Raw genomic sequence first — 16,145 nt, 5'->3', positions numbered from 1 at the left:
TCCCAAATAACTTTGACTGTTTTTATCTCAGAGATACTTGACAATAACTTCGTCTGCTATAGCCAAGTGTAAATTGGCAACGACATTATCATTCAACTCATTCCACTTTCCATCATCCGTAATTTCCACCGGTCTATCTCCAATAGCAGCCAAGCAATTCTCCTTTCTTAAAACTGCTTGTATCTTTATTTTTCACAGCATAAAATTGCTTCCATTGAACTTTGCTATCTCGTATATTCCCGCCATTATGTCTACAACAATTTTAGTAGACCGGACAAAATAATCCCATCTTAAATAAAAAATCTCAAAAAATCTTTTCTGATGTGGAAGATCAGTCTAGGCTGCAACCACAGAGCATACTCAGAATTTTAAGAAATTTTAAACCAAGGCTCTTATACCACTTGTTGGTCCCACGTGCGGAATTTGAGATAATAAACCCGAAAATATAGAATAAACTGGACCCCGAGATTTACGTGAAAAACTCCTAAAAATTATTAGGATAAAAACCACGGGCAAGATGAAAAGATTTACACTATAATATTTTGTGGTGTACAACTCACTCACTGTGTTTCCAAAGAGAACACACACTCTCTTAATACAGGAGAACAAAACACCTCACAAATATTATAGAACTAAGCACTCAAATGCTTATAAGATGAGAGAAAACTCAAAGAAGAGATGATTTCAGAATGAAGGGGGTAGCTCTATTTATAGAGCCTCTGTCAGTGTGAATACGCGTTAAAAACGCGTTTTCTCTTCTATATGAAATTTCCACGTAATTTCCGTCGACCCATGTTTTTTTTTTTTATTCTACAACTTGTGGCAACATATTTTGCATAACGGGTCTAACTGGTTTTGACAGCTCGAATAATGAGCTTATTGCTGAAAGTTTTTATCGATTTTTTGTAATTAGTCAGTATAGTATGTGCAGTTCTATAATTTGTCATAATAACAAGGGCCATCTCATAATAACAAGGGCCATCTCATAATTTAATAATGGTCTGGTCAATAATTTGATAGGAACCAAATGACAAATTAATAATTGGTCATACCACGAGGTCAATTTTTCATAAGAGATTGTTTTGTATGAATAATAAGAAATTTAATAAATAATTATTTAAATTAATATTTAATTTAAATTTATAACATTAAAGTTATAAATCATTATATTATTCATGTATATAAATTTATCGTTCATATATACATCTTTCATCTTACCATCATTCAAACCAATGGCGTCATAGATATAATATATGGTTATAAGTTGAGTTTAAAATTTAAATATTTAACTTAATTAAAATATTAATGATATTTTTAAGGCAGATAATTTGAAATTAATAATACAACAAACTTTAATAAAAATAATACAACAGACTTAAAATTAATAAAATAGCATTTTATTTAGTTATAGTTAGTGGAATCTGAAAAGACTTGATTATCCAACAATTTCCCAACTTTTTTTCCCTTAATTTCCATTATTTTTTTTTTACAATTTATTATTTTTTAAATAATTAAATATATAATGTGCATGCATCGCATGTTTTTTTTTTATGCTAGTTAATATAATGCAAGGTACTAGGCATTAGTTACAACGAAATAAGTGAATTAGGAATTCCAAAATAATTCATTATGCAAAAAATTTAAATTAAATTAAATTTGAATTATTACCATAATAATACAATTCAAGAAAAAATCTAAGCACTAAATGTAATCAATTCATATTGATAATTAAATAAATTTATTATCTAAATTTTTGTGAGAATGAAGTTTAATTTAACTTTACGATACAATTTATTCAATATTAATTACAATTACATTAAAATATGTAATAAAATAAACTATAAATATTTAGGTACAAAGGTGGAATACCAATCAATTAATTAGGTAAAATATTAAAATAAGTTTGGTGCTGAACTTAATTTAAAATATGAGCCACCTTTTGATTACAACGAACTCGCAATATTTAAAGTACTCGGCCCCAGCCAGCTAATTCAGATCCAATAAATGAAAACATGTTCACATATTTAGATTAAAAAAAAATTGAGATTGATACTTTATACAAAGAAGTTATTATTAGTAAATAAAATTTCTTATGATGCGATCTCATAAATCAATTTTGTGATAAAGATATTTTATTTGGGTCATCCATGAAAAAACGTTACTTTTTATTGTAAAAATAAGCAGAGTTGACTCTTTTTCACTAATAAAGATATGTGAGACCGTCTCACAAAAAACTTACTATTATTAATTTATGATCTCGTTCGATTTTTTTTCCCTTAACCATGCTAGCTGAGCTTTTGCCTGGCTAATCCTAGAGGAGTTGATACATAAATTTTTTGTTGAGATTGTCGCCTTATGCTATTATTTTTGAAAATTTTTATGATAATTTTTTGTTTTCGTATCGAAGATATACGGATTTTTGGGCTCAAATTCAGTTCGAAGTTAAACAATTTGATGAGTGGAGTATGCATCGAGCACTTGTAAATCTTGTTGACTTAAACGTGAGAGGAATTAATTTTAGGTAATCGAATTACAAGCCGAAATTGATAAATGCAAATTAGCAATGCGCCTAACTAATAAATATGAGCTGCAGCGATGATCTTCGAATCCAATTGACGAAGACATCTTCAGATATTTGGATACTGACGTGTGACAATATTATTTGTTATTATTAGATCGAAATTTACGTTCCGTAATTTTTTAGACATTGAAAAATGTATATTTTTAATATTTATATACATATTTAAGATGTTTAAAATGTAAAAAATTATTTATTGTATTATATTATTATTTTAATAATATAACAATTATCCTATCCGGCTTTTCGGTTGAACCGTTATTTTAAGATAGATCGATTCGATCAACGATCAAATTATAAAAACATTTATTATCGTATCAAGGAAAAAAATTGATACGTTGCATATGAGATTTGAGTTCAATACCTCACGGACTCAAATGAGAGGATGCATCCACGTTATAATATTATTAAATTGAAATTGAAGAGGAATTAATTATTAGGTAATCAAACTGTGAATCGCATACCCTAAATATTTTATTAATATTTTCAAAAATACAAAACCGTAATATCGTATTATCTCAAATTTAAACAATCAAATCAAACATTATATTAATTATAATTGTAATATATTTTATTATTAAAAAATATTATTTATCTTCGTACTATTTGTCTCACAACACGAACCAATCGATATCTAGATGAAAAACGCAGTTGTGATAAATGTGTTACAGACCTAAGCCTTGTTTGTGTTGGAAATTTGAATCAAATTTAGAGTTGAATGAAAGTTATGACTCATGAATGTGTGAGTGTCTTTTGTCTCTCCACATTCTTGAATTGGTTGTGACTCATTATTGTGGAGTGTCTTTTGACTTTCCACATTATTGAGTTACTTGAAGACTTTTGGTTCTTCATATTCTTGAGTTAATGTGAATATTAATTGAGTTAATTAATCTTGCATTACTCTTGGTGTGCATTTTTAGGCTTATAAATAGTGTGTTCATTTTTCTCATTTCATATACATGAAAATCTTTTCTCTTTCAAGTATTATCTTGCATTTCATATTGTTAGCTTTTCATTTGGCCTCCATTAAATCTCGGTGATAAAGTAAATGTGCGTTTTCAGTTCGCCGTAGTAGTGTATCATGCTAAGTCACTTCTGGTTGTTCCGTTTTATCCTGAGAAACAGACGTCCGCTGAAACCTCGAAGCACATACCGGAGAGGGCGAATCTATTTTAAGGAAACTGTACATGCTACAGGCCTCGGTTTGGTTTTGTTTTCTTTTACACAATAGTAATACTGTAAACATCACACTTGTTTCGGTTATTGCTTTATCTCTAAAAGTTCGTTCCTACGCTACTGTTTTTAGCAATTTTCTAACAAACTTAAAACAAATTTTGTTATACTCATTATGCGACTTTTTTGACGACATGGCTACTGATTCGAATGACTCGAATGTGCCAAAAGTTAGTCCATGATTATGAAAGTCATTGTTGTCAATGTGCCAGTCATGCTCATACACCGAAGAAATTCGACGGCTTAAATTTCAAAAGGAAGCAACAGTAGATGTTAATCTATCTTACCGTATTGAATCTAGCAAGGTTTCTCATCAAGGATGCTCCCAAACCAGCTGTGGTTGACAGAGATGTGTAGAGAACTAGTGCCTATTGATGTATGTCACCACTCATATTTCTCGTGTAGAAAATGAATGGTTTGGCTGATTCGCTTTAAAATGTGTATAATGAAAAGAATACGACTCAGGAATTGTGGAAGTCTCTAGATCGGAGATACAAAACCGAGGATGTCGAGGCCAAGAATTTAATTGTTAGTCGATTCTTGGGCTACAAGATGGTTGACTCCAAAATGGTGATCAGTCAGGTTCAAGAAATCCAAGTGATTCTTCACGAGATTCACGTCGAATGGATGACTTTGAGCGAATTATTCCAAGTGGCTGCTATTGTTGAAAAGCTACCACCAGCTTGGAAGGATTTCAAAAATTATTTGAAACACAAGCGCAAGGAGATGAATGTTGAAGAGCTCATTCTTCGACTTCGCATCGAGGAAGAAAACAAGAGTTCGTAAAGACGATTGTTTTCTCCTGTTGCCGCTAAGGCAAATGTAGTCGAGCATGGTCAAAGCTCGAAAAAGAAAAATTTCTTCTCCACCAACAAAAGGTTCAACATGGGACCCAAGGGAGGCATTTCGAAGAAAAAGTTCTTCGGAAAATGTTACAACTGTGATGGCATGGGTCACAAGGCATCTGAATGTAAGAAGCCAAAGAGAAACCGAGAGATAAATGTGGTAGAGAACATTTCTCAGGAGGTTTCTAACATGAATCTCTGTGCTGTAATATCAGAAGTCAATCTGGTGAGTTCTAACCCAAGGGAGTGGTGAATCGACACTGGTGTCACTCGCCATGTTTGCTCCGACAATGAGATGTTTGTTACTCTTGAGGAATCTATGAATGGGGAAAAGTTATTCATGTGAAATTCCGCCACTTCCGAGATCAAGGGTCAAGGGAAAGTTGTTCTAAAGATGACATCTGGAAAAGAACTGACTTTGAACAATGCGTTGTATGTGCCTGACATCCGCAGGAACTTAGTGTCAGGGTCGCTTCTTAACAAGCATGGTTTCCACATTGTATTCGAGTCAGATAAGGTGGTTTTGTCGAAAAGTGGAATGTTTGTTGGAAAATGTTATGTTTGTAATGGGTTATTCAAACTCAATGTAATGACTATTAAGCCCGTGATGAATAAAGTTAGTACTTTTGCTTACTTGCTTGAGTCTTCGTGTTTCTGACATGGTAGACTTGTACACGTTAATTATGATACAATTCGTAGACCAATTAACATGAAAAGCATTCATGCATTCCAAATTGATAAATAACACAAATGTGAAACTTGTGTTGAGACAAAACTAACTAGATCATCTTTTCGAACAATTGAAAGAAATAGTGAGCCACTTGATCTAATTCATAGTGATATATGTGATCTAAAAAGTGTGCAAACTCGTGGTGGAAATAAATACTTCATCACTTTTGTGGATGATAGCACAAAATTTTGTTATATGTATCTCCTCAAAAGTAAGGATGAAGCTATTGACAAATTTGTCCAATATAAGAGTGAAGTTGAAAACCAACTTAGCAAGAAAATTAAGGTGCTAAGAAGTGGTCGTGGAGGTGAGTATGAATCACCATTTGCTGAGTTTTGTGCTCAACACGGTATCAAACATGAAAGAACTGCACCTTATTGTCCTCAGCAAAGTGGCATTGCAGAGAGAAAGAATCGCACTTTGAAAGAAATGATGAATGCGTTGTTATTAAGTTCTGGTTTACCACAGAACATGTGGGGGGAAGTATTCTAACAGCAAATTACCTTTTAAATAAAGTGTCTCAAAAGAAGCAAGATAAAAATCCATACGAGTTATGGAAAGGTAGAAGTCCTTCCTACCAATACTTGCGAGTGTGGGGTGTCTTGCCAAGGTAGCAGTACACACTCCAAAGAAAGTAAAGATATGACCAAAAACTGTTGATTGCATTTTCATTGGATATGCTCAAAATAGTAGCACGTATCGTTTTCTTGTATACGAATCTCAAATACCTGATATTCACAAGAATACGATAATGGAATCAATAAATGTTTCGTTCTTTGAACACATGTTTTCGTACAAATCTAAGGAAGAACCAAGTTCATCCAAAAGATTATATGAGACAATTGATAAAGAACAAGAGCTTGATCAAGATATTGAACCTAGACATAGCAAGAGAGCTAGAACTGAGAAATCCTTTGGTCCGGATTTCATCACTTTCATGATGGAAAGTGAACCTCAAATCTTCAAGCAAGCAATCAGTTCATCTGAGGGACCTCTATGGAAAGAGGTTATCAATTCCGAAATGGCATCCATTTTACAAAACCATGCGTGGGAATTAGTAAATCTTCCTCCGGGAAGCAAACCACTAGGCTGTAAATGGGTTTTCAAAAGAAAAATGAAATCAGATGGAACCATAGATAAGTATAAAGCCAGATTGGTAATTAAAGGTTACCATCAACGAGAAGGGCTTGATTACTTTGACACATATTCTCCTCTATCGAGAATAACCTCTATTCGTGTGATACTTGCGATTGTCTCCTTGCGGAATCTTGAAGTATACCAAATGGATGTAAAGACAGCTTTTCTAAATGGAGATTTAGAAGAGGAAATTTACATGGAACAACCTGAGAGATTTTCTGCGACTGGACAAGAAAATAAGGTTTATAAACTGGTGAAATCTCTATATGGCTTAAAACAAGCACCAAAGCAATGACACGAAAAATTTGATAAAGCCATGATGGAAAGTGGATTTAAATTCAGTGAATGTGACAAATGTGTATACATAAAAACACTGAAAATGGATATGTCATTTTATGTCTTTACGTAGATGACATATTTATCATTGGTAGTAATGATAAGATGATCAAATCCTCCAAGAAGTTATTGAACTCAAGATTTGACATGAAAGATTTGTGCTTAGCCGATGCAATCTTTGGAATTAAAATCCATAGAACATCAGAAGGGCTAGTCCTAAGTCAGTCACATTATGTTGACAAAATACTTGAGAAATTCAATAATGTTGAGTCTGCATTGGCTAAAACTTCGATAGATACCAGTAAGCATCTATCAAAGAATCGAGGTGAAAGTATGTCTCAATTAGAGTACTCTCGAGTCATTGAAAGTCCGATGTACTTAATGAGTTGTACAAGACCAGACATAGCTTATGCAGTGAGCAAATTGAGTAGATTCACGAGTAATCCAGGAGTTGAACACTGGAAAGCAATTATCAGATTGCTAAGATACTTAAGGTACACTCGTGATCATGGGCTGCACTATAGCAGATATCCTGCTGTTATTGAGGGACATAGCGATGCAAATTGGATATCTGATATGAAAGACTCAAAATCTACTAGTGGATTTGTATTCACTTTAGGAGGTGCAGTAATTGCGTGAAAATATTCTAAACAAACTGTAATAGCCATATCCACAATGGAATCTGAGTTTATAGCTCTTGACAAGTGTGCTGAAGAGGCTGAATGGCTGCGTCACTTCTTAGAAGATGTTCCAGAATGGGAAAAACCAGTGCCGGCCATATGCATACATTGTGATAGCCAATCTGCAATTGGAAAGGCACAAAATAAAATGTATAATGGTAAGTCTAGGCATATACGTCGTAGACATAATACCATTAGACAACTACTCTCAACTAGAGTTATCTCTTTTGACTATGTAAAGTCAAAGGATAATATAGCAGATCTACTGACCAAGGGGTTAAACAGAGAGTTAGTTGCGAAATCAGTCATGGGGAATGGGGCTCAAGCCTATAGAATAAAATGGTGCGAAGGATAACCCAACCTACGCTGACTGGAGATCCCAAGAACAAGGTTCAATGGGACAACCTAATCGCACTGATTTGGTATATCACTGTGGGGGTTATCCCTAGTCCATTCCTATTATGAAACAGTGAATGTTGAGGATAATCTTACGGCTTTTAATGATTCTGATAAGAAGCAATATAGAATCACCTATGTGAGAGAGAAGTGGGGCCGCTTCGAAGGAATTGCAGGGCTCAATTCTAGACCCTCTCGCAGAACCAGGCGTGTGTTCATGGCCAAAACGAACACGATCATGAGAACTAAATAGTAGCAGGGAGAGTCTTGTGTGAAGTATATCTTAATTTACATAAACGGCAGAACAGTTCAAGGACAACATGTCTACTGGTCAGCTAGTAAAGCAAAGATATTTCATAAGGGAAGGTTCAAAGGGTAACACCTACCTATCCTATGCAGGATTCAACTGTAGAACTTTGTCACCGAGATTTATATCAATTTTCATTCATGTGGGGGATTGTTGGAAATTTGAATCAAATTTAGAGTTTGAATGAAAGTTATGACTAATGAATGTGGGAGTGTCTTTTGGCTCTCCACATTCTTGAGTTACTTGAAAACTTTTGGTTCTCCATATTCTTGAGTTAGTGTGAAGATGAATTGAGTTTGTTAATCTTGCATGACTCTTGGTGTGCATTTTGGGGCTTATAAATAGTGTGTTCATTTTCCTCATTTCAAATACATGAAAATCTTTTCTCTTTCAAGTATTCTCTTGCATTTCATATTGTTAGCTTTTCATTTGGTCTCCGTTAAATCTCGGTGATAAAGTAAAAGTACGTTTTCAGTTCGCCGTAGTAGTGTATCGTGCTAAGTCACTGCTGGTTGTTCCGTTGTATCCTGAGAAACAGACGTTCGCTGAAACCTCGAAGCACATACGGAGAGGGCGAATCTGTTTTAAGGAAACTGTACATGCTACAGGCCTCGGTTTGATTTTGTTTTCTTTTACACAATAGTCATACTGTAAACATCACACTTGTTTCGATTATTGCTTTATCTCTAAAAGTTCGTTTCTACGCTACTGTTTTTAGCAATTTTTCTAACAATTTGTTTGTTTTTTCTCGATACACGGCCCTTGTTGGAGTCGTAGCCCAAACAAGTAAATAAACTCTTAAATGTGTGTATAAAAATAAGTGGTAAAAACTATTTGAAAAAACGAATTATTTTGTAATTTCAAATCCATAATTACAAATCCAATGGTTTGTTTTGATAAATATATTTTATAATAAAATTAAAATTTACAAAGAGTTGTTTTTAATCATCGTAGTGGAATCATATTCGTTTCAATGTATGATCATTTCAAATCATTCATTTTCTTTTGAATTTATGAAATTGAAGCTAATTATTTCAACACAAAACTTATGTGAGACAGTCTCATGTGTCAATTGTGATTCGAATATTCGATCCGATCTATTTGATGAAAAAATATTATTTTTTATGTTAAAATTATTATCACGAGGACATATCCAATCAGAGGCAAACAACATCATTGTGGTTATATGCTAGTATTAAATTTTTCAACCACCATAAATTAATTAATAAATTTATTTTAATTTTTTTTTATAAAATTAAATTAAGTAATTGGCTCACCTCCACCACTAAATTTTATAATATATATATATATATACATATCTGTGTGCTTCCCTTCGATATTTTATCCAGGCAACCCTACTAATACAAACACAGAGACACAGCCGCCGTGCATCTCCACCGTTCATAATGGCGGCCACTGCTCCGACCTCCACCTCCTCCGCCGTGCGCAACCAATCCACTTTCTCTTCTTCATCCAATTCGCCGAAGCTTCTTGCCAGATATGCCCTCCGTATCCCCCGTAATACCCAGAAGGCAACAGCATTTGTCTCCCGTGGCCGGGGACTTCGAATCTGTAACGTCCTATCTTCTCCGGAGAGGGAGACGCGACAAGAAGAAGCTTTTATCTCCCGATTTGCTCCCGATGAGCCGAGAAAGGGATGCGACATACTGGTGGAAGCGTTGGAACGGGAAGGCGTCACCGACGTGTTTGCATACCCTGGTGGCGCGTCGATGGAGATTCATCAGGCGCTCACGCGCTCCAAGACCATCAGGAATGTCCTTCCTCGCCACGAGCAGGGTGGGGTCTTCGCCGCCGAGGGGTATGCACGCGCCTCCGGGCTACCTGGAGTCTGCATCGCCACCTCAGGCCCTGGTGCCACCAATTTGGTGTCCGGGCTGGCTGATGCGCTCCTGGATAGCGTCCCTCTCGTGGCCATCACAGGCCAGGTTCCCCGCCGCATGATTGGTACCGATGCTTTTCAAGAAACCCCCATCGTCGAGGTAACTCGTTCCATTACCAAGCACAACTATCTCGTGTTGGATGTTGAGGATATACCTAGAATTGTGAAAGAAGCGTTTTTTATCGCGAGGTCCGGCCGCCCTGGTCCGGTCTTGATTGATGTTCCTAAGGATATTCAACAGCAAATGACAGTTCCGAATTGGGCACAGCCTATGAGTTTAACTGGTTACTTGTCTAGGTTACCTAAGCCACCTAGTGAGAGGTTGTTAGAGCAGATAATTAGGTTGATATCCGAGTCTAAAAGGCCGGTTCTTTATGTGGGTGGTGGGTGTTTGAATTCGAGCGAGGAGTTGAGGCGGTTTGTGGAGCTCACAGGAATTCCTGTGGCGAGTACGTTGATGGGACTTGGTTCTTTTCCTGGCTCGGACGAGGAGTTGGCCTTGCAAATGCTGGGAATGCATGGTACTGTTATGCAAACTATGCCGTGGACAAGAGTGATTTGCTTCTTGCTTTTGGGGTTCGGTTTGATGATCGCGTGACTGGTAAGTTGGAGGCGTTTGCTAGTCGAGCCAAAATTGTTCACATTGATATTGATTCGGCCGAGATTGGTAAGAACAAGCAACCACATGTTTCCCTTTGTGCGGATATTAAACCGGCTCTCAAGGGTTTGAATTGGATATTGGAGGAGAAAGGGGAAGTGGGTAAGGTTAATCTTGATTTTTCGGCCTGGAGGGAGGAACTAAAAGAGCAGAAGATGAAGTATCCCTTAGGTTATAAGACATTTGGTGATGCCATTCCTCCTCAATACGCAATTCAGATTCTTGATGAACTGACCGGTGGAAATGCAATCATTAGCACTGGTGTTGGACAGCATCAGATGTGGGCTGCGCAACATTATAAGTACAACAGGCCTAGGCAGTGGTTGACTTCTGGTGGCTTGGGGGCTATGGGGTTTGGACTTCCAGCAGCCATTGGAGCTGCCGTTGCAAGACCAGATGCAGTCGTTGTGGATATTGATGGTGACGGGAGTTTCATAATGAATGTGCAGGAGCTGGCCACCATTAGAGTGGAGAACCTTCCGGTCAAGATTATGTTACTAAACAATCAGCATCTGGGAATGGTGGTCCAGTGGGAAGATCGTTTCTACAAGTCTAACCGGGCACATACATATCTTGGAAATCCTGCGAAAGAGACTCAGATTTTTCCCGATATGCTTAAGTTTGCAGAGGCTTGTGATGTACCTGCCGCTCGTGTGTCAATGAAGGATGATCTAAGGGCAGCAATTCAAAAGATGTTGGATACCCCTGGACCATACTTGTTGGATGTAATTGTACCTCATCAAGAACACGTCTTGCCTATGATCCCGAGTGGAGGTGCATTTAAAGATGTGATCACCGAGGGCGATGGAAGGACTAAATATTGATGCCACAAGTAGCAGGGCTGGATATGGATGCTTTATAATAACGTAGAGGCGTGAGGAGAAAGAGATCCGTGTGTTAGTCATATCCTACGTTTTGGTCTTGTAAGATTAATATGCTGTTTCTATTTATAGTTGGTTGGGTGTTTTGTGGATCCCTTGCTTATGTTTCAGCATGATGTTCTGTCTTGTTACGCTGGTTCGTTATCGCTGATGCTAGGTATTGATGAAGTCTTCCTATTGATCAGGTGCATCTATGAGTTATGATTTATGAATACCATCTTGCCTGTTAGGTTATTTTTGGTCTGTAATTATGTGATTTGAATAAATCCCTTTCAGTTTGTGTTTCATTTGTACTTTATGACATTTTAAGGTGAAAACTTGAGAAGAATGATGCGCTCTAAATGAGCAAACATACATATAACTGGCATAGGTGAAGTTGAGGACAAGAATAATGACTCCATCTATCCTTCTGTGGAAGTCCTTTTTTCCACATTATAAATTTTACAGCCTGTTTAGCTGTAAAGGAACTCAAAAATTGTCCGAGGGCTTACAATTTTGAAAATGTTCGACAAAAAAAACATAAATAAAAATTGGGTCACCTGGCTTATGTAAGAATATTTTATTTTATTAGGTAAAAGATCAAAATATCTCTATAAATATATTACAATATACTTTTCCATGATTCATCGACTCCATAGTTTTATATCTTTACCAAACTTTATATTTCCACTTCCTCGAAAGATTGTTCACTAAAACTCTTCAAACTACATACTAATTTTAATAGTTTTTATCATTTATTATGTTATAAAAATATTTTATGACAATGATATTATCGACATTGTAAAGCTCGACTGTTTTTATCTAAATATTTTTAACAATTTAAGATCTAACGATTTGTAATATTTTGAGATATTTGGGAATGTTAAGTTTAAAAGCTAGCATTCGATGCGTGCATGTATATTAAAATTTTGGTGTTAAAACAATTTGTGCGAAAAATCTAGAGATTTTATTAAAATTTTAAAAGTTTTTTTATGATAATCTTTTTTACATTAGAGTGACATAATCATTACAAATCTAAAAGTATCGATAAATCTCACATTTTTATTTTCAATTTAGATGATCGACAATTTTTTTATATAAAACAAAAATCGATAATAGATATATTGATGTAACATAGATTCTTTCGATATTTTGTAACGCTGGTTTAAGTGAAAGCTGAGTATTGTATTGTCAAATGCCACGTCTATTCATGTCAATCTATTTTATTTATTGAAAGTACGAACAGAAAAATAAATTTTTTATTGTGATTTTTCTACTGTATGTTATATTAAATTTTTGAAATGGGAATTTGATTTTTAAGGTAAGGTTGGTCAAACATATTAATGTACCAAAATTAATGATAAATTGATTGCAAAACTCTATTTTCATATTCCACTTTAGCCTATATATTTATGATTAAACAATCAAATAAAACTGGACATAATAAGCGTAAAATGGAGGACCAAAAACAACCAATTATCGAAAGGTTATGAGAACAATAATATGAAGAAATGAATAACAGCGAAGATGATTGATGGGATTGGGAATTGATAAGCACGAATCATATTGTAAGGCATGAGATTTTATCATTTTAATACGAGATTATTTAATTGATTAATTTTGGAATGTTAAGTCATATTCCATGATTTTACAATTCAATATGATTGAAATTGAATTAAAAGATTGAGCGGGGGCCGATTTGCAAATAGTGAAAAGTTGAGGGACTAAAGTGCAATTATTGGGTTTGAGGACACTTGTCTTGCCCTTGGACATGCATGTGATATATAAACTTGTAAATTGCAAGTCACGAATTCAGAGCAACTACCGAGATTCCAGAGAAGATTTCCTCAAATTCTTGTGATATTAGATTTGTGATTTTGTTACCACCGTATATCAGAAATTGAATCCTGATACAGTTCTGTGATCCTCGTATCGACATCTACAACCGGACGTAAGTTTTATTGATTTCTGGTATCATTTAAAAATATGATGTTGTAGGAATTTGATATAATTCATATATGATGTTCTGGACATGTTAGACATCGTAGAATCGAAGTCAGATTGAAAAACAGAGTGATTATGGTATTGTTATGAATTTCTGATTATATGGATCTGAAATCGGACAGATTTGGATTATGAATGAATCACAGATTGTATCGGATATGAGTTATGATTTGTAATTTATGTCTGTTGATATGGTATTAACGGGGATACTGAGATTGTGCCGTTATGCCGTTGATTTGAATTAGTTCAGATTAATCAGATTCAGTGTTGAATTGAGAATGTAATATTGATATTATTATTCTCGATATGTCGTTTCAGATTTACAGAGACAGTCTTGAATTCAGAACTGATATTGCTTCAGACCGAGACTACGAACAAAAGGTATAAGTCAATGTGGTATTGGGAGATCGACTCAAGTAGGATATACTTGAGTTTCCCTAAATCACATACTTATTGTTGTTATATGCATTGATTTGATTTTATATGCTGTTCTATGGATTTATAGGAAGCATATATTAGACGAATATTAGACGAGTGATCTTGTGGCAGAAGTGCCTGATAGTGGTGGGATTGCCATGGGCACATTGCACGATGTCACAAGATAGTGTATTGGCGATAGTGCCACAATCTGTGACGAATAGGTCAAGACACTGGATGTTTGGTTATATCGACGTGGATAGAATTGGAGTTTATTCTATTACTGTTGGTCGATATAGGAATACCAACATCTGGAAACCGGGATCCCTAGACTAGGATTGAGTCTAGTCTGAGTTGTGGAGTCACGAGGATAATTGATAGTTTGATATTAATTATGTTTCGGACTTTGATGTATATATCTGATATCTGTTTCATGCTTTATATTGATTATATGATTGCATGTTCATTGATTTATACTGGGATTATATTCTCACCGGAATTATCCGGCTGTTGTCGTGTTTGTATGTGTGCATGACAACAGGTGGGACAGGATCAGGGTCGAGGAGATGACGAGAGATCATGATTAGAGTGGAGACCACGGACTTTGATGTTGCTGTAGATAGGGTTTGAACACTTGATAGCTAGTTGTTGAACCTTAGTCTATATTGATTATATGCTGTACAGGACTTGTACCTTATTTTATACAGATATGTATAATAGTATGTAGTGACTGGCCTCCGCTGTGACTGGCTTACTATCTGGCTTCTGCTGTGACTGGATAGACGGTGCTGGCTGGAAAGAATGGACAGCAGATGGTCGTCTCCCGGTCTGAGCCACTGATCCAGATCACTCTGCTGCCTGGGATCCCTGTGCACCTCTCTAGGGACATACTCGGGCAAAATGTCCCTGCTGTCGACATATACGACAAGAGCCAAACACTCCTCGGCACTGCTCTGTGGAATGCTTCCCTCCACAAGTGCTGCAATATGGTCCTGTATAACTTTGGCTCTCACCAGCCTGTCTCGAGCCACTGGAACTGGAAGAACTGCTGCCAGACTTCTTAAATTGTCTTCCTCTGGCTTTCAAATAGTCCTTCTTTCCACCACTGCTGCTACCACTCTCGAATCTGGGAGGGGGTTGCTGTGGTATCGGTGCTGGGGCAACATATGAAGCTCCTCTCTGTCTCATCAGACCAGCTTCTGCTCCCTTTGCTCTGTTCAGGACGTCAGCAAAGTTGTTTGGTCGCCCAGTGTTCACCAATGTAAATATCTCTGGATTCAAGCCTTTGATGAATTGATCAGCCATCGCTTCTTCATTCTCGGCCACATGTGGAGCAAATCTCAGTAGTGTAGAGAATTTAGACACATATTTCTCAATGTTCAAATAGTATGTATAATAGAATTTAAACTGATATGTATAATAGTATGTATAATAGAATTTAAATTCAAAACTTAGAGTTTTTTTTCAGATCGGACTTTTGGGGGAGAACAACTTTTCGAACTTTTGAAGACGACGACGGCTTGGGAGAACAGGGAGAAAAAACCACGCATTTCACACGCAAGATCCGTGCACCATCACTAAGATTTTTCCTCTCTTGTTTTCTTATTTTCGTTCATGAATTCGAATATTAGATTTTCTTCTAGTTTTGAATTTATGGAGTAGTTTTTCTTGTGATCGGGACCATGATAGGGACAAACTTTAGACCTTGTTCATTCACTGGATTATTTGATTTACGAGTTAATATATGTTATTGATTAATGTTTGCGTAATTTTCGTGCTTTTAATTTAGCCAATTATTTGCATGTTTGTTGTTTGATCTTGACTCAAAGGAGAATAGATTGAATTTATCTTCAAAAATATTAATCAACACACGGTTAAATCGACTAGAAATAATATTCGGTTTCAATGTGCGATTTTAGGCGACAACTGTGATTACATCGTTGAATAACGCGTTTTTGTTTGATTAAATTCAATTAGAAATAATTGGACTGTTAAATGAAAATATGATTATAAATTCTAGAATAGATTTATAGTTAATTCAGGGAATTTCATCGTGACATCGGA

General features: G+C 35.7%; 2 protein-coding genes across 2 annotated transcripts; both read left to right on the top strand.

The window, feature by feature from the left end:
* Window positions 1-7,006: 7,006 nt before the first annotated feature.
* On the top strand, window positions 7,007-7,498 carry LOC142528280 (secreted RxLR effector protein 161-like). Its single transcript, XM_075633325.1, has one exon. It carries the CDS (start codon window positions 7,007-7,009, stop codon window positions 7,496-7,498), a length of 492 nt encoding a protein of 163 aa, XP_075489440.1.
* Window positions 7,499-9,571: 2,073 nt separating this feature from the next.
* On the top strand, window positions 9,572-11,968 carry LOC142529817 (acetolactate synthase 2, chloroplastic). Its single transcript, XM_075635468.1, is given in 2 exon segments — window positions 9,572-10,666; window positions 10,669-11,968. Coding segments are annotated over 2 exon segments (1,974 nt in total). The 5' UTR covers window positions 9,572-9,648; the 3' UTR covers window positions 11,625-11,968.
* Window positions 11,969-16,145: the final 4,177 nt, after the last annotated feature.

Source organism: Primulina tabacum, chromosome 16, assembly GCF_025594145.1.
Source record: "Primulina tabacum isolate GXHZ01 chromosome 16, ASM2559414v2, whole genome shotgun sequence".
Taxonomy (NCBI): Eukaryota; Viridiplantae; Streptophyta; class Magnoliopsida; order Lamiales; family Gesneriaceae; genus Primulina; species Primulina tabacum.
Note: the sequence above shows the minus strand (reverse complement) of the source record. Positions and strands in the feature narration are given on the sequence as shown.